Source organism: Saccopteryx bilineata, chromosome 3 (assembly GCF_036850765.1).
Source record: "Saccopteryx bilineata isolate mSacBil1 chromosome 3, mSacBil1_pri_phased_curated, whole genome shotgun sequence".
Taxonomy (NCBI): Eukaryota; Metazoa; Chordata; class Mammalia; order Chiroptera; family Emballonuridae; genus Saccopteryx; species Saccopteryx bilineata.
In genome coordinates this window covers 285,193,600-285,213,396 of record NC_089492.1, presented here as the reverse complement: position 1 = coordinate 285,213,396, position 19,797 = coordinate 285,193,600, and the positions used below count along the sequence as shown (strand labels likewise).

General features: G+C 56.2%; 2 protein-coding genes across 3 annotated transcripts in view; one reads left to right on the top strand and one right to left on the bottom strand.

The window, feature by feature from the left end:
* Positions 1 to 7,666, top strand: part of C3H1orf167 (chromosome 3 C1orf167 homolog) — a 22,131-nt gene extending 14,465 nt beyond the window's left edge. Inside the window, 6 exon segments of the mRNA XM_066266581.1 lie at positions 937 to 1,171; positions 1,173 to 1,304; positions 1,307 to 1,362; positions 4,509 to 4,712; positions 5,671 to 5,782; positions 6,324 to 7,666. Coding sequence (XP_066122678.1) covers positions 937 to 1,171; positions 1,173 to 1,304; positions 1,307 to 1,362; positions 4,509 to 4,712; positions 5,671 to 5,782; positions 6,324 to 6,467 — 883 coding nt within the window. The 3' untranslated portion in view covers positions 6,468 to 7,666.
* On the bottom strand, positions 7,167 to 19,797 carry MTHFR (methylenetetrahydrofolate reductase). 2 transcript variants are annotated; one of them, XM_066270429.1, is made up of 12 exons: positions 19,680 to 19,797; positions 17,165 to 17,410; positions 15,849 to 16,087; positions 14,931 to 15,041; positions 12,447 to 12,640; positions 11,516 to 11,766; positions 11,110 to 11,244; positions 10,734 to 10,914; positions 10,309 to 10,491; positions 9,257 to 9,358; positions 8,426 to 8,545; positions 7,167 to 8,121 (listed from the first exon to the last, which is right to left on the bottom strand). In XM_066270429.1, the coding sequence occupies exons 2-12, from the start codon at positions 17,395 to 17,397 to the stop codon at positions 7,894 to 7,896; spliced, it is 1,977 nt and encodes a 658-aa protein (XP_066126526.1). In that variant the 5' UTR covers positions 17,398 to 17,410; positions 19,680 to 19,797; the 3' UTR covers positions 7,167 to 7,893. The 2 variants fall into 2 exon arrangements, with proteins under 2 accessions (XP_066126526.1, XP_066126525.1); XM_066270428.1 differs by lacking the exon at positions 19,680 to 19,797 and adding an exon at positions 17,679 to 17,829.

The following is a 19,797-nucleotide window of genomic DNA, read 5'->3' as shown; positions in this document are numbered from 1 at the left end:
ACCACCAACCTTCCATTATCTGCTTTGTGCACTTCACCTCCTGGCCTGGTCTGTCCTTTGGTTTCAGAGGATACGATTAAGACAGAAATGAACACAGACATCTATCATAACCTGTGTTTTAACACTGCATGGTGTTTGAGGAGTCAGCACAGGGGGTGTCTGTGTACAGAAGAAGAGAGTGAAATCTTGAATAGAGATGTTCTAGTAAACCATTCTTTAATGCACATTTAAATAGTAAAGGGCACAGATGCTGCTTCCTCCCACTGCTCAGTGACAAATTTGCAAACATTCACAGTGTCCCCACAGCCAGCAAGCTGATGGCCGCAGAGTGGCTGACCTCTGTGCTTTTGCATTTCAAGGTTGTGGGCATTTGTTGGCCCCTCACGGCATGGGTGACCGTGTTCTCCTCACTGACCTCGTGCCCCAGAGCGGACTTACAAGGGGAGGCAGGGTGGCTGTCCACCAGTGGACCTGGGACTTGAACCCACAGCTTCTGGGTCCCCACAGGCTGCTGGGCAGCATCTGCCCCCAAGCTGGAGTGTGTGTATGCACCAAGGTCCCTAGTGAAAGTGCTTTCCCCATTATGCATCGGTCCCTACATTTTTAAAAATTTTTTTTTATTTTATTTATTCATTTTTTTAGAGAGGAGATAGAGAGGGAGAGAGAGAAACAGAGAGAGAGAAGGGGGAGGAGCTGGAAGCATCAACTCCCATATGTGCCTTGACCAGGCAAGCCCAGAGTTTTGAACCGGCGACCTCAGCATTTCCAGGTCGATGCTTTATCCACTGCACCACCACAGGTCAGGCTTGGTCCCTACATTTTTAAGGCACAGGGTTGTGTATGTGAAGCTGTGTATAACCTAGAAGACTTTGGGGGGGGGGGGCCGGTTACAGGTGTAATTTAGCAGCTGGGCGCCTCTCTGCTCCTGTTCTGCAGCCATTTCCAGACCTGGTGTGGATCTGTGAGAGATGCAGGGAAGCTCCAGGCCCGGTATCGAGCCTTCCAGGCTGGGCTGAGGAGATGGGCACTGGGGGCTGCATTCACCACATGGCGGGATGCCCAAGTGGCCGCAGCCCGGGCACGTGAGCGTTGTGTGGCCCAGGCCTCCATTGCTACCTAGAGAAGCCACGTGCAGGAGGGCCAGGCAGACAGGCAGGAGAAGCCACGTGAGGAGGGCCCGGGCCCAGCAGGCCTTTGTAGCATAGTGAGTGGCCCTGGGCCAGCACTGTGAGGCCCGCCAGCAGGCAAAAGAGAGAGCTCCAGCCCAGGCCCAGGTGGCCCTGTGCTGGATGCTGTGGGTGCATGAGAATCCTGCCTGCACCAGCTCAGCCCAGCCCACGCTGCCCGGAAGCTGAGCACCAGGTGGGTGCCCTCACTGTGCTTCCAGCTCAAGCCTTGGGCATGTTTTAGCAGAAGTAGTGGGTATTCGGTGGCTGGTGCCAGGGCTCAGGAGACTAGGGTGGTAGGAAGGGGCAGTCTTGGTCATCACAGCTAGTCCTGGGATCAGATCCCAGCTCTGCACGCTCCAGCTGTGTCCCCTCTTGGGCAAGTATAACATTAAAGGTCAAAGGAAGGCCCTGGCCGGTTGGCTCAGCGGTAGAGCATCGGCCTGGCGTGCGGGGGACCCGAGTTCGATTCCTGGCCAGGGCACATAGGAGAAGCACCCATTTGCTTCTCCACCCCCCCCCTTCCTTCCTCTCTGTCTCTCTCCTCCCCTCCCGCAGCCAAGGCTCCATTGGAGCAAAGATGGCCCGGGCGCTGGGGATGGCTCCTTGGCCTCTGCCCCAGGTGCTAGAGTGGCTCTGGTTGCGGCAGAGCGACGCCCCAGAGGGGCAGAGCATCGCCCCCTGGTGGGCAGAGCGTCGCCCCCTGGTGGGCGTGCCAGGTGGATCCCAGTCGGGCGCATGCGGGAGTCTGTCTGACTGTCTCTCCCCGTTTCCAGCTTCAGAAAAATACAAAAAAAAAAAAAGGTCAAAGGAATATAATAGGCCTGCTCTGCAGGGTGGCCCAGAGATTAAAGATAACGAATGTAAACATTCAGCTCAGGGCTGGGGCCAGACACAGACATAGACACAGACACGGCTGGTGCTCAATAAACTGGGGTTCTTGTGCGGAAAGGAGAGGCCAAATGTAGCTGGCAGGACTCTCCTTTCTCTAAACAGGATGCTTGTCCCTGTTTGGATAGCCTGCTGCTCTTCATGCCTATTTTAACCTGTTTTCTCCAGCAGAGGGATGGGGGTGTGTGTAGGAGGAGGAGGTGCAGGGCTCTGGGATTTGCCTAGAGGTCTCCTCCTGCAGGGCACCAGCCAGGGCTGGGAAGGGCTCCCTACAGCTTCCATAGACCCTGTCACTGATGGCCTTGGGTGTGGGTTCCTCCCTCTCTCTCTGCCTCGGAGAAGCCTGGGCCCAGTCAGCCACCCAGGGCTGTGTCCAGCGGGTTGCCATCACCCAGCTCCAGCAGGTTGGGCACAGGCATCTGCTGTGGACCCACTGGGTTCAATGGGGAGCAGCGCTGCTCAGAGTGTGTCTGGAAATGCCCACGGAAGCCCAGGAGACCAGCACAGCCCACCCTGGCCCAGGGCTGACCTCAGGCACTGGCCCAGGCTGGCCAGCAGGGGGTGCCAACTGGCACTGTTGAGCACTGCCGCCCCATGGGAGCAGGTGAGTGAGGTGGGGCCCAGGTGAAGTAGGAGGTCCAAAAATGACTGGGGGGCTAGCGGCCTCAGAATCAGCTTGTTCCAGCCCATAGTGGCAAGTTTGGTTAGATGGTTCTCCAGGGGCCCAGCAGCCTGTGGACCCCACCCCTCCCAAGTTCTTACACAGCCTCCTGGCTCCGGAAACGGCTCACTCCAGTCCATCGGCAGACATTTACTGGGCACCAACTGAGCAAAGGCTGGGGTCACAGTCTACGAAGCGCCTAAACTCATTATGTGTCATGGTGCAGTCTAGCATCAAGTTAGGAATATGAGATGGTAGCAATTTTTGTCGTTTTTATTTTCTTAGTGGAAAAATGAAACATGCTCGTTACAGAAATAAAAAAATATAGATGAAAAAATTTTTTCTTTCATAACATTCTCTACCCAGAAGTCTCTGTGTCTCCCCTCTTCTTTTTTTTTTTTTTTTTTTTGTATTTCTTCTGAAGCTGGAAACGGGGAGAGACAGTCAGACAGACTCCCCGCATGCGCCCAACCGGGATCCACCCGGCACGCCCACCAGGGGCGACGCTCTACCCACCAGGGGGCGATGTTCTGCCCCTCTGGGGCGTCGCTCTGTTGCATCCAGAGCCACTCTAGCGCCCCCTGGGGCAGAGGCCAAGGAGCCATCCCCAGCGCCCGGGCCATCTTTGCTCCAATGGAGCCTTGGCTGCGGGAGGGGAGGAGAGAGACAGAGAGGAAGGAAGGGGGGGGGGGGGGTGGAGAAGCAAATGGGTGCTTCTCCTATGTGCCCTGGCTGGGAATCGAACTCGGGTCCCCCGCACGCCAGGCCGACGCTCTACCGCTGAGCCAACCGGCCAGGGCCTCCCCTCTTCTTACTTTAAAAAAAAAAACAGGAACGAGGGTGCTGAATTCCGGGCTCCTTCCTTTGTGTCACATGGCCACACACGCCCAGGCAGCCCTCATCTGACGTCACGAGCAGGTATTATGCCATCTTATGGTAGCACAGAGTCCCTGGGAGAGCCTGGGGTCTGTGTGAACAGTAGCTGGAGGCTTAGGCTCTGGAGTCAGGCCACTCCGGAGAAGTGAGGCCTCAGGCAAGTGACTTAATTTTGTAAAGTCTAAGTGAGAGAGCGATGTCGGCCCTACTGGCCGCACCTGGTGCAGGTAAGCTCTGGCCAAGTGCTGGGTGCTACTGATCCACCCTGCTGCTTGCATCTCCAGCCCTAGGGGAGGATGGGGGAAGGGCAGTGGTGTGTGCTGATGGTCTCACTACTCTTGGGCACCTTCTCCATCTCTTCTAGGAGCCTTGGGCTCACAGGAGAACATGTGGTCACGTGAACTGTCCCACATGTGCCCACACAAGGAGGAGGCAGGAAAGGAAAGGAATCCTGGCCAAGCCCATCTGGTTCAGGTTTTCCTCTCTGGCTGTTTCCTAGGCCCACAGCTGCAGGCCACAGGGCACGGGGCCCATGCTGCCCAGCCCAGCACATCACAGCCTCAGTGGATGGAGGAAGTGGACGGAATCGTCCTGGGCTCAGAGTAAGGAGACCTGCCCCCGGGGAAAGACAATGTCTGAAGTGCAGGGGTGACAAGGCCACCAGCCCTCAAGGGCCTGGAGATGAGCTTTGCACTCCTCGGCTATTTCATCATATGTATTTACCTGTATTTTTCCCACCTGTTCCTCTTCTGGACTACCTCAGCCATTTTCTGAAAACAGTACGTTCTGCCCTGCCCCACCTGTTACTTCTCTATGGGCAGCAGCCCCGGGCCCCCTGGCTTCACCAGATGTGGTGGAGGGGGGTGCACAACAATGAACTCAGCCCTTCTGTTCTCCCCTCTTCGTGTGCTCAGCTTCAAGGCATCTGCCCTCCAGAATGAGTGTGTTAACCTTTTTCTGACTCGATTCCCCTTTCCAGGCAACAGCGCCGTCTGGCTGTGGATGCAGTGGCCTGGATGGGCGAGAGCTGGCCTCCTCCAGGACCAACCAGGAGAGGACTGCGGCTCTCAGACCAGTGCCCTCAAGGGCAAAGGCCCGGTGGATGAGAGGTGGCTGGGGTAAGCAGTGGAGTGGAGAGGGTGGGGTTGGGGCCCAGGGCCTAGGACCTTTTTTTTTTTTTAACTATTTTTAAATTTTATTTTTTTAGGGTATGCAAGGTGATTTTATACATATACATATATATGTGTGTGTGTGTGTGTGTATATATAAATGATTATCACAATTCATTTAATTAACACATCCATCATCTCATATAATTATCATTTTTTTGTTAGGTGAGAACTTTAAGTTTTCTCTCAGCAAATTTTTTTTCCCCCAGGGCCTAGGACCTTGCCTGAGCTGTGGCCAAGGCTGGGCCTCTCTGGCCAGTGGTTATCCCCACGGGATCTTGGAGGAGCTGGCCCAGACGCATGGCTTGGCTCTTTCTCCTGGCCATGAAGGGGTCACAATGCTCTGGACCAGGCATCCTCAAACTGCGGCCCCCTGAGGCCATTTATCCGCCTCCGCTGCACTCCCGGAAGGGGCACCTCTTTCATTGGTGGTCAGTGAGAGGAGCACTGTATGTGGCGGCCCTCAAACGGTCTGAAGGAAACTGGCCCCCTGTGTAAAATGTTTGAGGACCCCTGCTCTGGACGGTCAGAATGCACACAGGCCCCTCCCCCCAGGAGGAAGTACCTATGACACTGGCACCTGGAGACAGTGCTCTGCCTGCTCCAGGGCTCCCAGCAGGCCGGGTGCCTGGCAGCGATGTGGCAGCACTGGGTAGATGCTCAGGGAACACGGTCACTGGTGAGTGAGGCGGGCCCCTCCTCCCTCCCCAGCCTCACACTGGTATCCCATCTCATCCCAGTCTCAACCCTAACGCCTAGAATGAAGTCTCCCAAAGTATGGTCTTTGGACCGCCTCTATCTGAAACCTGGGACAGGCTGAGGATTCTGCATGTTCACACACCTCAGATGACATGCTCCTTGTCACATTCCCTTCGTTCTGATGCCACCGAGGGGCTGGGGGCTGCAGGGAGCACAGGTACCCAGGGCAGCAGTCGGCCCAGTTTGGGGCCTTCTCACCAGCTGTGCCCACAGCTCAGGCAGTGGCACCTGAGAAGGGCCTGGCAAATGTGGCAGCTACAGTTGGCTTGACGATTACAGCGAGACAGCGGCTGGGTCCTTTCTCAGGTACGGGTGGGGCAGCCCCGGCTCCGAGCAGGCCCTTCCAGAACCAGTGCCACCGCTGGACGTTTCTGAACTGCCGGCCCTCCCTGCTTGCCACCCAGGACCCCTTCATTTTCAGGAGAGGGCTGTTTGTTTAGAGAAAACAGCCTGGATTCTGGAGCTCCTGATATAGCCGGTAGCTATGTGCTTAGCCCCGACCTGTCACTCTGGTAACAAACCTGGCCTGTGGCACCGCTGCTGCTCACATAGGGCCATGTAGGTTCTAGTCCCTAACCGCCCCTACCCTTTGTTCCTAGTATAGCTTCCTAGATCACAGGTCAAATCTATTCTGAGTCCACGTATGTGGCCTGGGGCAGAGGTAGCTGCCTGCTCATGGGGGGGGGGGCACCACGACCCCTTCTTCCCCTAAGGGACCAAGGAGCTGGGCACAGATGTTAGCCTAGCACGAACAGAAGGCCCTGGAGGGAACTGAATGTTCCCTCTCCTCCCTGATTCCAGGCCTTTGAGAAGTAGCACCAGAGCCTGGCAACCAGGCCCCTGAGGAGAGGAGCCAGCAGCCTGGGACCGAGAAAGGCGGGCATCAGCCTAGGGGCAGGCCGGAAGCTGCCCGAGCCCGTGGGTGGTGGACTTGAGGTGGAGTAGGGGGCCCAGCTGCAGCTGTGACTTGTTCCCACAGAAAGAAAAGCAGAGCTGAGCCCAGCCTTCCCAGGAAGGAGCCGTGCCCCACCCCCACCGTCCAGAGCACCAGCTCTCAGGCCCCAGGGCATCACCCCAGCCGGTGGTGGAGGGGGACTCAGGGGCTGTGAATGACAAAACGCCTTCCTTAGTCCTGCTGCTCCCTGGCTCCTGGCCAGCTGCCTGGAAGAAAGGGAAGGTGTGCTCATAGGCTGCTCTGGGTTCTTTGTTTGATTTTAGTGAGAGAGGGAAGGAGAGAGAAACATCAATTTGTTGTTCTACTTATTTATGCACTCGGTTGACACTTGTATGTGCCCTGACCAGGGATTGAACCAGCAATCTTGGTAGAATCAGGACAACTCGCCAACCAACTGAGCTAGCCAGCCAGGGCCACACAAGGACCAGGACCAGCCTATGTGCACCTGCCAGTCACCACCCTGGGCAGCAGGGCATGAGGGCCGATTCCTGGGGAGCAATGCCAGGAAGACAGATTCCAGGATGGGGTCCCAGAGGGCTGAAGCCACTGGCAGGCGGAGGTCCTGCCTGAAAAATAAGCCCGGAAGAAATAAGCCCTGCTCAAGCAAACCTCATCTTTGTCTTGACGGTATTGGGCAGGGGGACAAGGGGGAGGCCAAGGGCTCCACCAAGCACAAAGGTTCAGACACCTTGAACCGTTAAGAAGTACTTTATCTCAAGCCACCAGAATACAGAGACACTGTTTCAAAAGCAGCACAGAAAGGTGAAAGCCCTGCTGAGCTCTCAGGGAGGAAAAGGAGGCCAGAGATGCCTGTTACCAGGCCTTGGCCCGACCCACCCAGGCCTGGTGTCAGGGAGTATCTGCCCTTTCAGTCACTCCCTGAAAGTGCCCAGCTGCCCATGCCTTGGAGGCAGAAAGGGGCAGCATCTTCACTCTGTAACAGCTCTTCAGCAATGCTGCAAGTGCCCGCTGCCCATGTTTGCCCTCCCGTCTTCCACAGGCCCCACCTCCAGTGCAAGGTCACCGGCGGTCCCAGGCTGGCTCCTGGTAGCTAACCCCAAGTGCAAGGTCACCGGCAGTCCCGGGCTAGCTCCTGGCAGCTGCCTAGTGCGAGGGCTCAGCAATAGCTCGTCTCCTCCCTTCTCAGGAAGGACAGTGCTGCAGCCACCATCGTCCTCCACAGCATGGAGCTTCTCTGCAGAAAAGAGCAAGATCTCCCAGCTGAGCAGGGAGCACCAGGCTCCCAGGGGGCAGACTCGGGTCCAGCCAGAGCCCAGAAGCCTCCCACCAGTCTAGCTGCCACCGTATGCGGGAGAGTGGAGACCAGGGCCTGGGGAGAGACGGAGCTGGGGGTCTCCAGGAGAACCAGTCCTGGGGAGGAGGGAGGCGGGACACAGCTGGCCCAGGTGAACGATGTCAGGGTGCAGGATCATGGTGCCTGTCTCCCTCATGCCGAGGTGGCCTGTTGAGAAGCTCAAATGTGTCTTCTACCACCTGCCACAGGCAGTTGTCCAGCGGAAAGTCATTATCCACCAGGTTGACGAGGAAGTAGTTGTCGTGGATGTACTGGATGATCGCACGGGACGGGGACTCCTCGTCATACAGCTTGCCCCACTGCTCGACCCACAGGGCGAAGGCTTCGTCCTGGACATGCACAGGGGTGCATACACAGTCACACACACAGACACATACACAGGCAAGGGCTGCCCTTGGGTCAGACCCCACGCTCAGTGCCACAAGAGCCGCTGCCACAGCCCAAAAGGGCACTGCCAGGAATAGAGTAAGGCTCACTGCCAGCGCCACCCCCAGCACAGAAATAAACAGTGACTCACAGTCTAGGTGCAGCCAGGAGGGCCGGGTCTGCCAGCCCTGGGGCTGGGATTCCCAGCAACACTGCCTGCCCAAGTTTGCCAGGTGGGCAGGGCAGGCCCGCTCCCAGCCCCCTCACCTTCCAGAACATGAAGCTGACAGGGTCCACCACTGTGGGCTGGATAATCTCTCGCCCAGGGAAGATGCCCCAAGTGACAGCATTAGGCTGCAGTTCGGGGGCATTGGTGATGTTTTCGCCCTGGGAAGGGAGGAGGGGGGAGTAAGAGCAGGCGGGACAAAGACGACTAGAGCCCTTACAGCCAGGGAGCCCTCTGCTCCACACCCTCCGCCTGGCCCTCCCTCCAGCTCTGTGAACCTGAAACCTGGAGGCCACCCCGGGCATTTCCTTCTTCCTCTGCGCATTTCCTTCTTCCTCTGCGCTTCAGTCGGCTCCACACCCAGTGGCTCCGCCTGTGTCCCCTCCGGTCCATTCCCTCCTGTCTAGCCCAGCCGGGCCTCTCTCTGCTACTAAGACTACCCCGAGGGCCTCTGGGCCCATTAGTCACCAGCTACACACTGTGACCTGCTTAAATAGAACGCAGAGCCAAGTCACTTCACTGCTGGGAAAGAATCCCTCCTGCCTTCAGGGAAAAACTGAAATTCCAAGCAGGACCATGGCAACTCCTGAGGACCTGGCCCCTGCTTACCACTTCGGCTCCCTGCTCAGCCAGCAGTGTCCCCACAGGGCTGTGGACATTTCCTTTGCACGCCCTCCACCCTTTCCCGGAATGTCCTCTTCCTTAGAGATTCAAGCCACACGGAACCCCTTCAAGAAGTGTTCTGTGACCTCGAAGTTTAGCTGTCCCTCCATTGGGTCCCCAGCACCCTGTACTGAACTGTACTGTGCTAATTATCATGGGCAGGCCTCCCTCGCTGGGCCGGGTGGGGGAGCGGCCCTGCAGTGTCGCACCTTCACGTCCACAATGTGGTAGTTCACCCGCAGCTCGTACTTCTTCAGCACCTGCAGAAGCGCGTCCACTGTCTCCCGGGACGTGAAGAACTCCAAGTAGGCCTGTGGGGGGGGGCAGGCACCCGTCGTGTCACCCCAGGGCCCTGCTGGCCAACTTCTTGGTGCTCAGTGACACGTCAGATGCCTGCCCCCAACAGTCCCCAGGAAGGGCCCCACGCACACAGGTGTGACAGAACACGTAAGGCAGCAGGACTAGTGATGGCACGTGGACTGAGTCACACACTGCAGCTGGCAAATAAGCAAACAGGAGGAGAGCAGGGATGTGAGGATTCGCGTTCTGGGCAGGTCCCAGGGCCCCCGCCACCCCCTCCCAGTGGGCCAGGGATGGCTTCACAGAGAAGCCACCTCTGAAGCTACAGAGGCCCACGAGGGCTTGTGAGAGAGGCCTGCCATGTTCCACCCTCCCCACTCACTAGCTGGAGACTGTGGCATTGAGGGCTTCTCTAGCACTACCAGGCATTAAGCCGGGTTTATTCAAACTCATTTGTTCTGACACCCACCATACTGCAGGGTGGGCCCCGTCATCCCTACTTCACAGGTGAGGAGCATTCAGGGAAGCTGAGCCCCCGAGCCGCTCTGGTGACGAACAGCAGAGCTGGTCTCGTCACACCCTGACTCTAACTCCAGAGCCTGGAGTTGCAGTGTAAGTGTGATTTTAACTCCAGCAGCCCGTGGCGAAAGGGGTCAGCTCGGAAGGGTAGGAAAGCCCCAGTTAGAGAATGTTTCCTAGGTCCTCTCACAGGCTAAGCTATCCATGCTTTGTCCCGTTTCACCCCCAGAGCATGACGTGATCTGTCCCCACTTGAGAAAGCTGAGACTCAGAGCAGTCGAGGGACCTACCCGCCCAGGTACGTGTGACTTAAAGCGGAGCTCCCGTCCATGGACCCACTGCCAATCAGAATGCAGGGGCCCCAGAGAGGAAGCTTCCCTGTCCCCATCTCGGGCTCCTGGGTGCCAGTCAAGGCAGGGTAGCCCTGCGTGTCCCTGCTTACCTTCTGGAAGACATAGCCCCCGCTGGGGCCCCAGCCCACGACCGGGTCGGAGGATGGCTTCCCGTTGACGTTGGGCTGGGAGTTAATGGTGAGGATGCCCTGCCGGTTCACTCGCAGTAGCTGCTCCTTCATCAGGCCGGTCTCGGCCGCCAGGGGCTCGTCATTCCAGGGCAGGCAAGTAACCTGGGGGAGGGGGCGGGGCGACAATTGGACCTGGTCCCCTGGGCCTGTCCCTCTCATGGCCCGTCAGAGACGCAGCCTGCCTCTGCCTCCGTAAACCCCTGCCAGGCCCCCAGGTGGGGACTTCTCACCTTCTTGCTTTGCTGAGGTGCCACGTCCAGACCAGAGACGAGGCTCAGGGTGGGAAGGCCCACAGGGAGAAGGGGAGGGGGGGGTGCCCAGGGTCCCACCCCAGCAACACTCACTCGACAGCCATTGTGGTTGGGCTCTCCTGAAAGGTAGTGGGCAAAGACTTCAAAGACACTTTCTTCGCTGGCCAGCTCCTGCCCCCACATCTTCAGCAGCTCTTCTTTCGGGGCCTTGCTCTTTAGGTAGAAGAGGTAGTAGTCCTTCAGCTCCCCGAAGGCTGGAGAGGAGGAATTGCCCCTGGCAGAGGGCATGCCCAGAGGTCAAGGCGCATTCCTGACCTTGGGCTCCTCACCGGACAGCTGTCCCACACACCACCGAGGGGGCCATTCCTGTGAAGCGGTCCGGTAGGGATCAGGTAAGTACGCCAACTCCTCCTGCCTCCCGCCTCCTAGAAATAGGACCCTTGTTCAGAGGGCGGTCTGCAGGCCTCACCAGCGGCCATTGGGGAACTCATCCCACTCCTGGGTGCGGTAGATGTAACTCTTTGGTCTGGAGGCCCAGAAGATGGGGCGTACATCTTCCTCCCGGCGCTTGGGGTGGGCACTGACAGCCCAGGGCAGGGGCCGCCTGGGTGAAAAGGGGACAGGAAGGGTAAGAGACTGGCTAGAGGGAGAAGGAAGAGGAACCCACTGAGCCTGGGTTCTTCAGTCTGACTTGTAAACGTTAAGGTGCACAAGGACTTCCTGCTGAGATGGGAAAGAACCCTAAGTGTGCCACCAGCTGTGGCACAGACGACCCCCACACCCTTGAGGTGGCCAGCACTGTGGCCTCTCTGACTTCCCTGCTCACTGACTTCCTGCTGGGGCTCCCAGGCCTGAGTTCAGGGCCATGGCCTCACCTGGGCTCCTCGATCCACATGCCCAGGCGCTTCAGCACCTCGGTGGTGGCCACACTGCGGTTGAGGGTATAGAAGTGCAGGCCTGGCACTGAGCCACTGGCCAGCAGCTGCTGGCACAGGCTCACAGCCTGCTCAATGCCATAGTTACGGATGGCAGCATCATTGTCCTTGATCGGCTCAATCACGTCCTTGATCTTCTGCGGCACCTCCAGTTTGGATAGCTTCACGAGCTGGCGCAGGGAGTGGTAGCTCTGTCCGAGACACCAGGGGGCTGTGGAGCCACGTCCCACCCTTCTCTCCCCCCTCTGCCCCTACCAGCTCTCCTTGCCAACTGCAGTGAGACCCAGAGGGACCCAGAAGGTCAGACCATACTGGACGAGGGTCCTTGCCTGGTCCTGCTTTGTCCACTCTGCGGAGGACAGCAGCTGCCCAGAGCACGCCTGCCATCAGTCTGAGCCAGCCCTGTAGCCAGTGGTTCCAGGACTCATGGGTCATCAGAATCCCCGGCAAAACTTCAGAAGTGATGTGTAAATCCCAGGCCCGCCTCAGATCTGCTAAGTCAGAACTTCTAGATATGGAATCTGGAAGTCCACCCTTTACAAAGCTTATCAAATGAGTCCAATGTCAGCTAGGTTTGAGAAACTTTAATAAAATTTAGGATGAGTGTTATAATAGTTCCTTGTAACGGCACTTGTCAGTAAGCCAAAGTACAACAGTCCCCTCCAACAGGTACTGTTGCTGATTTTTTTGGGGGGGAGGGAGAAATTAGAAGTAACCAAAATGGGGCTGTGAGACATTTTACAAGGAGCATCTGACAGGAAATCCAAGGTGCGTCCAAGAACTTTACTGTGAACTGAGCGCCACCCCCGGGGCCCAGGCCTGTGTGAGGATGGGGTGTGGAAGGAGCCATCGGCCCTCCTGGGTCCCTCACCTGAATAGGGAAGATCCCAGGGAGGATGGGGCAGGTGATGCCTATCCTGGAACAAGCCGCGACGAAATGGAAGAATGTGTCCGCCTCGAAGAACAGCTGGGTGATGATGAAGTCAGCTCCTGCAGACACTTTCTCCTTCAGGTGCTCCAGGTCGGCCTCAAAGCTCTCCGCGTTGGGGTGGCCTTCTGGGTAACCTGTCAATAGGGAGGACAGCTGGGAGTGGCAGGTTCCACCGGCCCAGCATGAGTGGTGAAGGAACTGGAGGGCTGGGAACCGAGTTCTCCGCCCACATAGCTCCAGCTCAGACCTTCCAGCGCTACGGCACGGATGGGTCAAGACAGTGAGTGACGGGGCTCGCCACTGATGTGCCCCTCTCCCTGGGGATGACCACTGATGAGAGGTGGTTTGGAGCCACCCTCCTGAGAGTGGAGGCAGATGGCTCCTAACCCCCTGCACTGTCCTACCTCAGGTTCCCTGCACGTAGCCAGGTGAGCCAGGCCTGCGCGCTGTGGCCACAGAGGAGAGAAAGGCTGCCTTCAGCACAGTCCGGCAGCACCTGTGGTATGGTGCTGGACTCTGGGCACTGGGCTAAAGTGGTGCTTTTAATGCTTTTAATTTAACATTAAAATAACTCAGAAGTCCAAGATGGTGAAAAGTGAGACACCATGTGACATGAGGAAGAACCAAAGAAAAGTACAGAAGACGGTAACCACCTTCTGAAAGGTCCATCACGGGGAAAATGGGTTTGCTGCGCTCCTGATGTCAGAACCAGGGTCGGTTTCAGAGGCTGCTGACAATGGACCGAGCAGCCCCACAAAATAACGAGCTCCTGGGGCAGCCAGGACACCCACAGGCCGGGGACACCACGATGGACTGGACGGTGGAACTGCTTGGGAGGTGGGAGCAGACGTTCCCTGGGCTCCTCACTAGCTCCAGGAACTCTTGACCACGCCCCTAAACCACTGAAGTCACTATTGGCCCTGCTGGCACAAGAAGACCACAGGCTCAGTGAGACTGCAGGCAGAATGCCGGCCTCCCCAGCCTGAGCCCAGGGCAGGACCCCACGCCAGGCGGGGCAGGCCTGAGCCCCAGACTCGTGGGAGGCCAAGCTGCTTCTCTGTGATAAGGCAGCTTTGTTCTTAAGAAACCCCCTAGTCATCAAAAATAGTTGTGAGAAATGGGAGGATTTAGCACCACAATACACTGTGAATAACAAGGCTGTTTTTCCAAAAAGAATTCCAGAAACAAAGAGGTTTGAATAGCTGAAACTTTATAGCTACAACACCTTAACATCACCAAACACGTCTAGCATATGCTGACATTTAGATAGTGCTCAGTTTACTCTATTTTCTGTCATGGCCAGCTTGGTGCTTTCCAACCCACTGATCCCCTTTCTCAGCCACTTTATAATGACCAATGCGCGAAACCCACAGCGACCGGATGTTCACAGCTCTGCTGGCTTCCCCCCGTGGCCTGTAATGTCCACTGCACACATGCACATTCCCCAGCTAGCTGACTGTACCATGGCCGGAGTGAGCCATGACCGCTCTGACACCTGGAAATACCTGCCATGTTGCTAACTCCACCCTGACTCATACACCTAAACACCCCTGTTGACTGAGAAGAGTGGACTTGTACATGGGGCCTAGGACTAAGCCCTAAGTCACCTGCCACATGGCTTATTTTTTAAAGTTCAGATCACTTTGATATATTACTCCATAATGTGGCTGTGTTTACTATTAAAAAAAATATCTCCCTCAAAATATTTGAGGAAACAATGTCATGCCAAGATGACGTGCCAATGAATCCCCAGATGTCCTGTGTCCCTGGCACACTGCCTCCCCACACCCAAGCCCCCATCTGAGAAGCTGGAGGCCCAACCCTGTCAGTGGGAGTAGGAGGCAAGGTCATACCGTCCATTTCTAGCAGGTAAACCCAGCCTCCTCTCTGTAGCCAACTAAACTAGAGTCGAGCTGATCTGATTCTCTCTCCCGAGAATCTGGAACTGACACGAGGCCAGCCAATCAGCGTTGGCTATCAGCTGGAGCTGACCAGGTGCTCTCAGGAGATGTGCAGCAGGAGGCAGAGATGGGGGTTCTACGGCCACAGAGAGAATGAGGAAGGGCCTTGGTTTCTGACTGCTTCCTGATATTGGGTTCCGAGATTCTCTGCCTCTTAATAAATATTCCTCTTTTGTTTTCAAGAAGAAGAACAGGCTGGGGAAGCAGGCTAAGAGCATGAGAAGGCAGGGAAACAGAAACTTAGGAGGTGGTGGTAGCCTGGGCAGGTAGCGGATGACAGAAGGTGAGTCAGGACATTGTTAAGTTCCCCTCTACTCCGCCCTCCTCTGGCACGGGCCCAGGCCCGGGCCCAGGCCTATGGTGAACAGGATTACCAGACCCTGGACTGAATACAGGTGCCTCTCTGGGCGTTTCATTCCTTCCCCTCTCCATCCCCACCCACTGGGACATTCCAGGCACTCACCTGCCACACAGATGTCAAAGTAGTCACCAAATTCACTTCGGATATGCTTCACCAAGTCTGTTGCATGGTGGAAGCCTCCTTCTGCTTCCTCCCACTGGTCACCTACTGGGTCTGCAGGGTTGGTGAAGGTCACTGTCACAGGGGTTCACTGATCTCCAGGTAGCCTTTTTGTTCCTTCTCCCTACCCCTACACCCAGGACCATGAGCTCCTCAAAGGCAGGGCCCTCGTGTAATCCAAATCTGTGTCTCCTCTCCCTAGCACAGCACTTGGTACACAGTGGGAGGGAAGGCAGCGCCCAGCCTGCCAGACATTTACCAAGTGCTGGCTCTGCGGGCACGGGGCTGGTGGTGGTGAGCAGACGACAACAGGGGACAGCTGCTGCTCTTAGTTTAGCCTGGAGCAACTGGGATCCCCTCCTACCCAAGCCTGGGTTTTCCAGGCACCCTCACCTAACCCGCTGCTCACTCTCCCACCCTCTTGGAGCTGTTGCCTCTCAAGAGAAGTTTCTATTCAGTGAGAAGTGGTCTTTTGGTGGGGGGCCCAAGGCCCCACAGCCCCACCCATTGGGCTCCCTCTCCCACACATGGGGCCAGAGGCACAAGCAGCTATTTCCACTCCTGGGACAAACGCCAGAACTGCACCCTTGTCTGGGCCAAGAGCTGGGTGCAGCCAGGGATCGATGAGGCTGGGTGGTCAGGGCACAGGTTATCAGGCACCAGCTGCATTCCCGACTGAACTCCTGTGTTGGAGTCAAGAGGTTAAGAGGTGGCCCCGTCTGAGCAGTGCCTACTGATGCTGCCAGCCAGGACGGGGCCCCGAGTGTGCTCAGTGCGGGACCCGGAGAAAACTAAAGGACCATTTCAGGGACAGAAGGACCTTCGGGAAAGCAAGACAAGAGAGCAGTGTTGGCGCCATACCTCCCCTCAAGGCCAAGATGTTTTTCACGCCCAGCCGCTTGGCCTTGTGCAGATGCTCCGTGATCTCCTCCCGGCTCTGGCGGCAGCACGTCATGTGCAGGATGGTCTCCAGGCCACAGTAGTTCACAGCAGTGCTGGCGATCACTATGGAGGAAGTCTCCTTGTCCGAGCCAGGGTCTCCAGCTGCGTGCCAGGTCACATCTATGAAGAGGGGGCCGCCTGCCCCCATCTGGTCAAACCTGTAGGGAATTTCTTTCTGAAGAAGGGTTCCTGGGAACCCACCACCCTTCACCAGCTTCCCATGGAGTCTGGGAAGATGCACAGCAGGCTGGAATCAGACTGACCGTCACTCATACCCTGGCTTTGCTACTGACTAGCTGTGTGATCTTGGAAAAACTACTTAATTTCTCTGAGCCCATTTCCGCACTTCTGTAACACAGAAATGTGACATAGGAACCTACTTGATAATAACTCTAAGAATATTATGATCAATGCCCTACAGCTCTTAGAATAGTGCCTGGTACACAGTGAGCTGCTATGATCATGATTACAATTCTTGTGGAGATAACAAACAGCGCAACCATTTTGAAGTGTCTGTGATACTTTGGTGAGTCAAGTTCAATGGCTAAAGGTTGGGGAGCCCTCCATGGGGCAAGTAGAGCCTCCTTCTAGGAACAGGAGAAAAGAGGGTCAGCAGGCACACGTGTCTATCATGTTCACCACCCCCCACCCCATCCCGTAGTTCAGGAACCAGACTCAAGAGGCACAGGATGTGCACATGCGCTGTGTTACAAGCTACTTAACAGAATATTTAAACATGCTGGTTCCTTACTTCAAGCGAAACATGAGACGTGCAAATGGTAAAAAGCATAAACTTTAAAAAAAAGGAACTGAGATTCATAAAGTGCTAACGTAATTCAGTTGGCATGTCTAGATTTCAAGAGGCACAATCCAAATTCCTAACTTGCTGAAAATGTTCTCCAAGCTGCTGCTGCGTTGTGACTTCCTAAACTGTATTCATGATCCAGCTTTAAGTTCCGCCAAAGAAGGCTGAGAGAAGCAACATTTTTAACCCATTGAAGAGTGTGTCTAAAAATCCAGATGCTTGGGAGGACTTTTACTGACAACTAAGAAGCTACAGATCAAATGACCAACCCTATATGGACTCTTCCCCCTCCTCACCTTCCACCCCCCCCCCCACTGCTGCCTTTCCTTCCAGGTCAAAGTGACCTGTGTGCAGTGGGGCTAATGTTCACCTTCTCCTCCCACCCCCACCTCCTAATCTGACCCTACTCCTCAACCTGACATCAACTCACATTGAGATGAGATTGACAGCTCCCTGAGCCGTCCGAGGAGGGAAGAATTCCAGGGAGAACCACTTGTCACCAGATTCCATCCTCCGCCTCATTTTCTCCCTGAGTCTGTCATGCTGCTCGGGGTCCAGCCCTGGTGACGAACATCTTGAACTATCCTTAGAGCTCTCGATGCCACCGCTGCTGGCCTCCAGGCAGGGGTTGGGGCTGCCATTCCCTCTGGCTTCGTTCACCATGGCAGAGTCCCTCCTGCACGGGATGGGGGTGTCAGAAGCCAGCAGGCAGCCAACCCGAGTGTCAGGGTCAAGTGACAGTTGCTGCATTTTCACGCAGGATTAAGGCCGCTGAGGGCAGGGTGACAATGCCCCTACCGGCTGGCTCTACACGCCACAGCTACAATGGACTGCACTGCCTTACTCAAAGCTCTTCCCTCCGCTGCTGCCTGGCTCCAGATATGACAGCCCCCACCCGTACAGAAATATGCTCCTTCAGCCCATGTATCCTCAGGGACAGCTACCTGAGGGAGGGTGGCACTGAGAACCTCACGATGCCAGCCTCCAAGGCCCGCGTTCCTAGGGAGGAGAAGCAGTGTCTGGCTGGGAGGACCTCAGGGTTTGTATGGTCCATCTCTGTCAGCTTAGACCCAGAATGGGCTGGGAAGAAACAGGAAACTTCCCCTGCGGGTGTTTCCCTTATGGGCGGAGCAGTGACAGAGAAAGAGCTTTGAGTGTGGCTGGGGCCTGGCCTGCGGAAGGGGGAGGGAGGCGGGGGCAAGGCCTCCAGGGAAGAGGGAAGGCGGGAGAGAGACTGCAGGGGTTGGTGCAGATGAGGCCAACAGATATCAGAGCCACTAGGTCCCTCTCCAAAGAAGAAATAGCTGGGCCCCGTCCTGCCTGTAACATCCGTTGCTCGGCACAGTTTGTGTGCAGAACGGAAGGGGCGAGTGCTTGACAGAGCAGCTAGATTTCTCGTGTGTTCGTGCTACTCCAAAAAGACTTGACATTGGCTGGGTTCCAAAAGTAAGCAGACCCAAGTTCAGAAAGAGCATGATTTTCGTCCAACTCAGAACAAAGGCTGCCTTCCAGGCATACCACCACTTAGACACACCACCAAAGTCAGTTAAAGTAATTATAGTGACTGCAAAGCCACCACATCCGCAGCCCTAACCATGGCAACCACAGGCAGGCCAACACAGGGCACAGCGCCAGGGGAGGGTTAGTGGGAAAAATAAGACAAAAACTTAAAACACTTCTCTTGCACAACTATGTACAAACACAGTCCTGAAAATCTGGTATGTGGTGACATGGAAATCAAAGGATCAGGCCCAAATTGGTTCCTATCAGGGAACGTCCACAGCTAAGCTGGTGTTCTTAACCACTTTGGGGTCCTAGGTCTTGAGAAACTGATGAAATCCAATGCTCCTCTCCCCCAAAACACACACAAGGGCACATAACACACAGTGACACACCCAAAGTCATGGAGTCAAGACCACTAAGAACATTTGTGCCAACGTTTTCTCTATCTAGGGATGCTCATTTTGATTATGACATAAAACTCCAGCTTCTCAGTGAGGGTGGCCAATGGGGTGAGTGTCAAGATCAGCCTAGCTGGCCTTTCTCAGGAATTCAAGAGGAATTAACTGTCTGCTGGAACAAAATCAAGAGAGAGGGAGGAGAGGGAACCACTGACAATGATCTGCCCTTTCTTTTGTTCAAGAAAGCCGCACTGCATTCCTAGTAGGTGCAGGCACACGCCCTCTTTCTCATTCCACTGCTTATCCATTGGAAGCTGGGCTCCCACAGCACCCTGAGTTGTAATTGTGGGTTCACAGGTTTGTCTCCCCTCTTTCCCCTCCGGAGTTCCAAGACCAGGGCGGTTTCCTGCCTTGACTGGTATTCTAGTATTCCAGTGATTGGAACAAGGTAATGTGACAGCCAGCACTGAGTGCTAACCGACCAGGCGTTATCACTCTGATCTCAAAAGAACCTCTGCCATTTACTGAGCACTTACTTAATCGATGCCATACACCGAGCAGTGGGGGCGTATGGAGCCAACAACCGTGCCCAGCCAGACGCAAGGCGCACCGGGGGCAGCAATGCCAGCCGGACAAGGCTCTTCTCCAGGTGCACGGTGGGGAGATAGGTTAGGTTTACATGGCTGAAGTCGGAAAAACGCCTCCCACGCTCATGTGGCTCGAGGGCCGCGAATCGAGTCACCGGGTTATTAGGCCACGGGAGAGGGAAAGTGGACAGAGGCCGGGTCCCGGGGAGCTGGGTCACCACCTCCGTCTCAGAGCCGCCTCATCACCTGGCCTCTTTCCAGGCCGGGGCTTTCGCTTCAGGGTTTGGGGGTCGCTGGGCGTGACAGCTAATGCGGGTTACACTAGTCCCACGAATAAAACGCACAGAGGGGCAGGCCGGTCTCGATGCTCCCCGCACACAGGTAAGTCCCCGCCCCACGTGGTGGTCCCCGGATGCCGGGTCTCTACCCGACGACCCCGGGCCACGCCGTCACTCACCCTCTTGTTGCAGGTGGCTCAGAGCTCGCGCGCCAGCTCAGCTACCTGATCGCTGTGGACGCGCGTGCGAAGGGGGCGGGACACGCGGGGGAGGGACGCAGCGCAAGAGTCTGTTGCT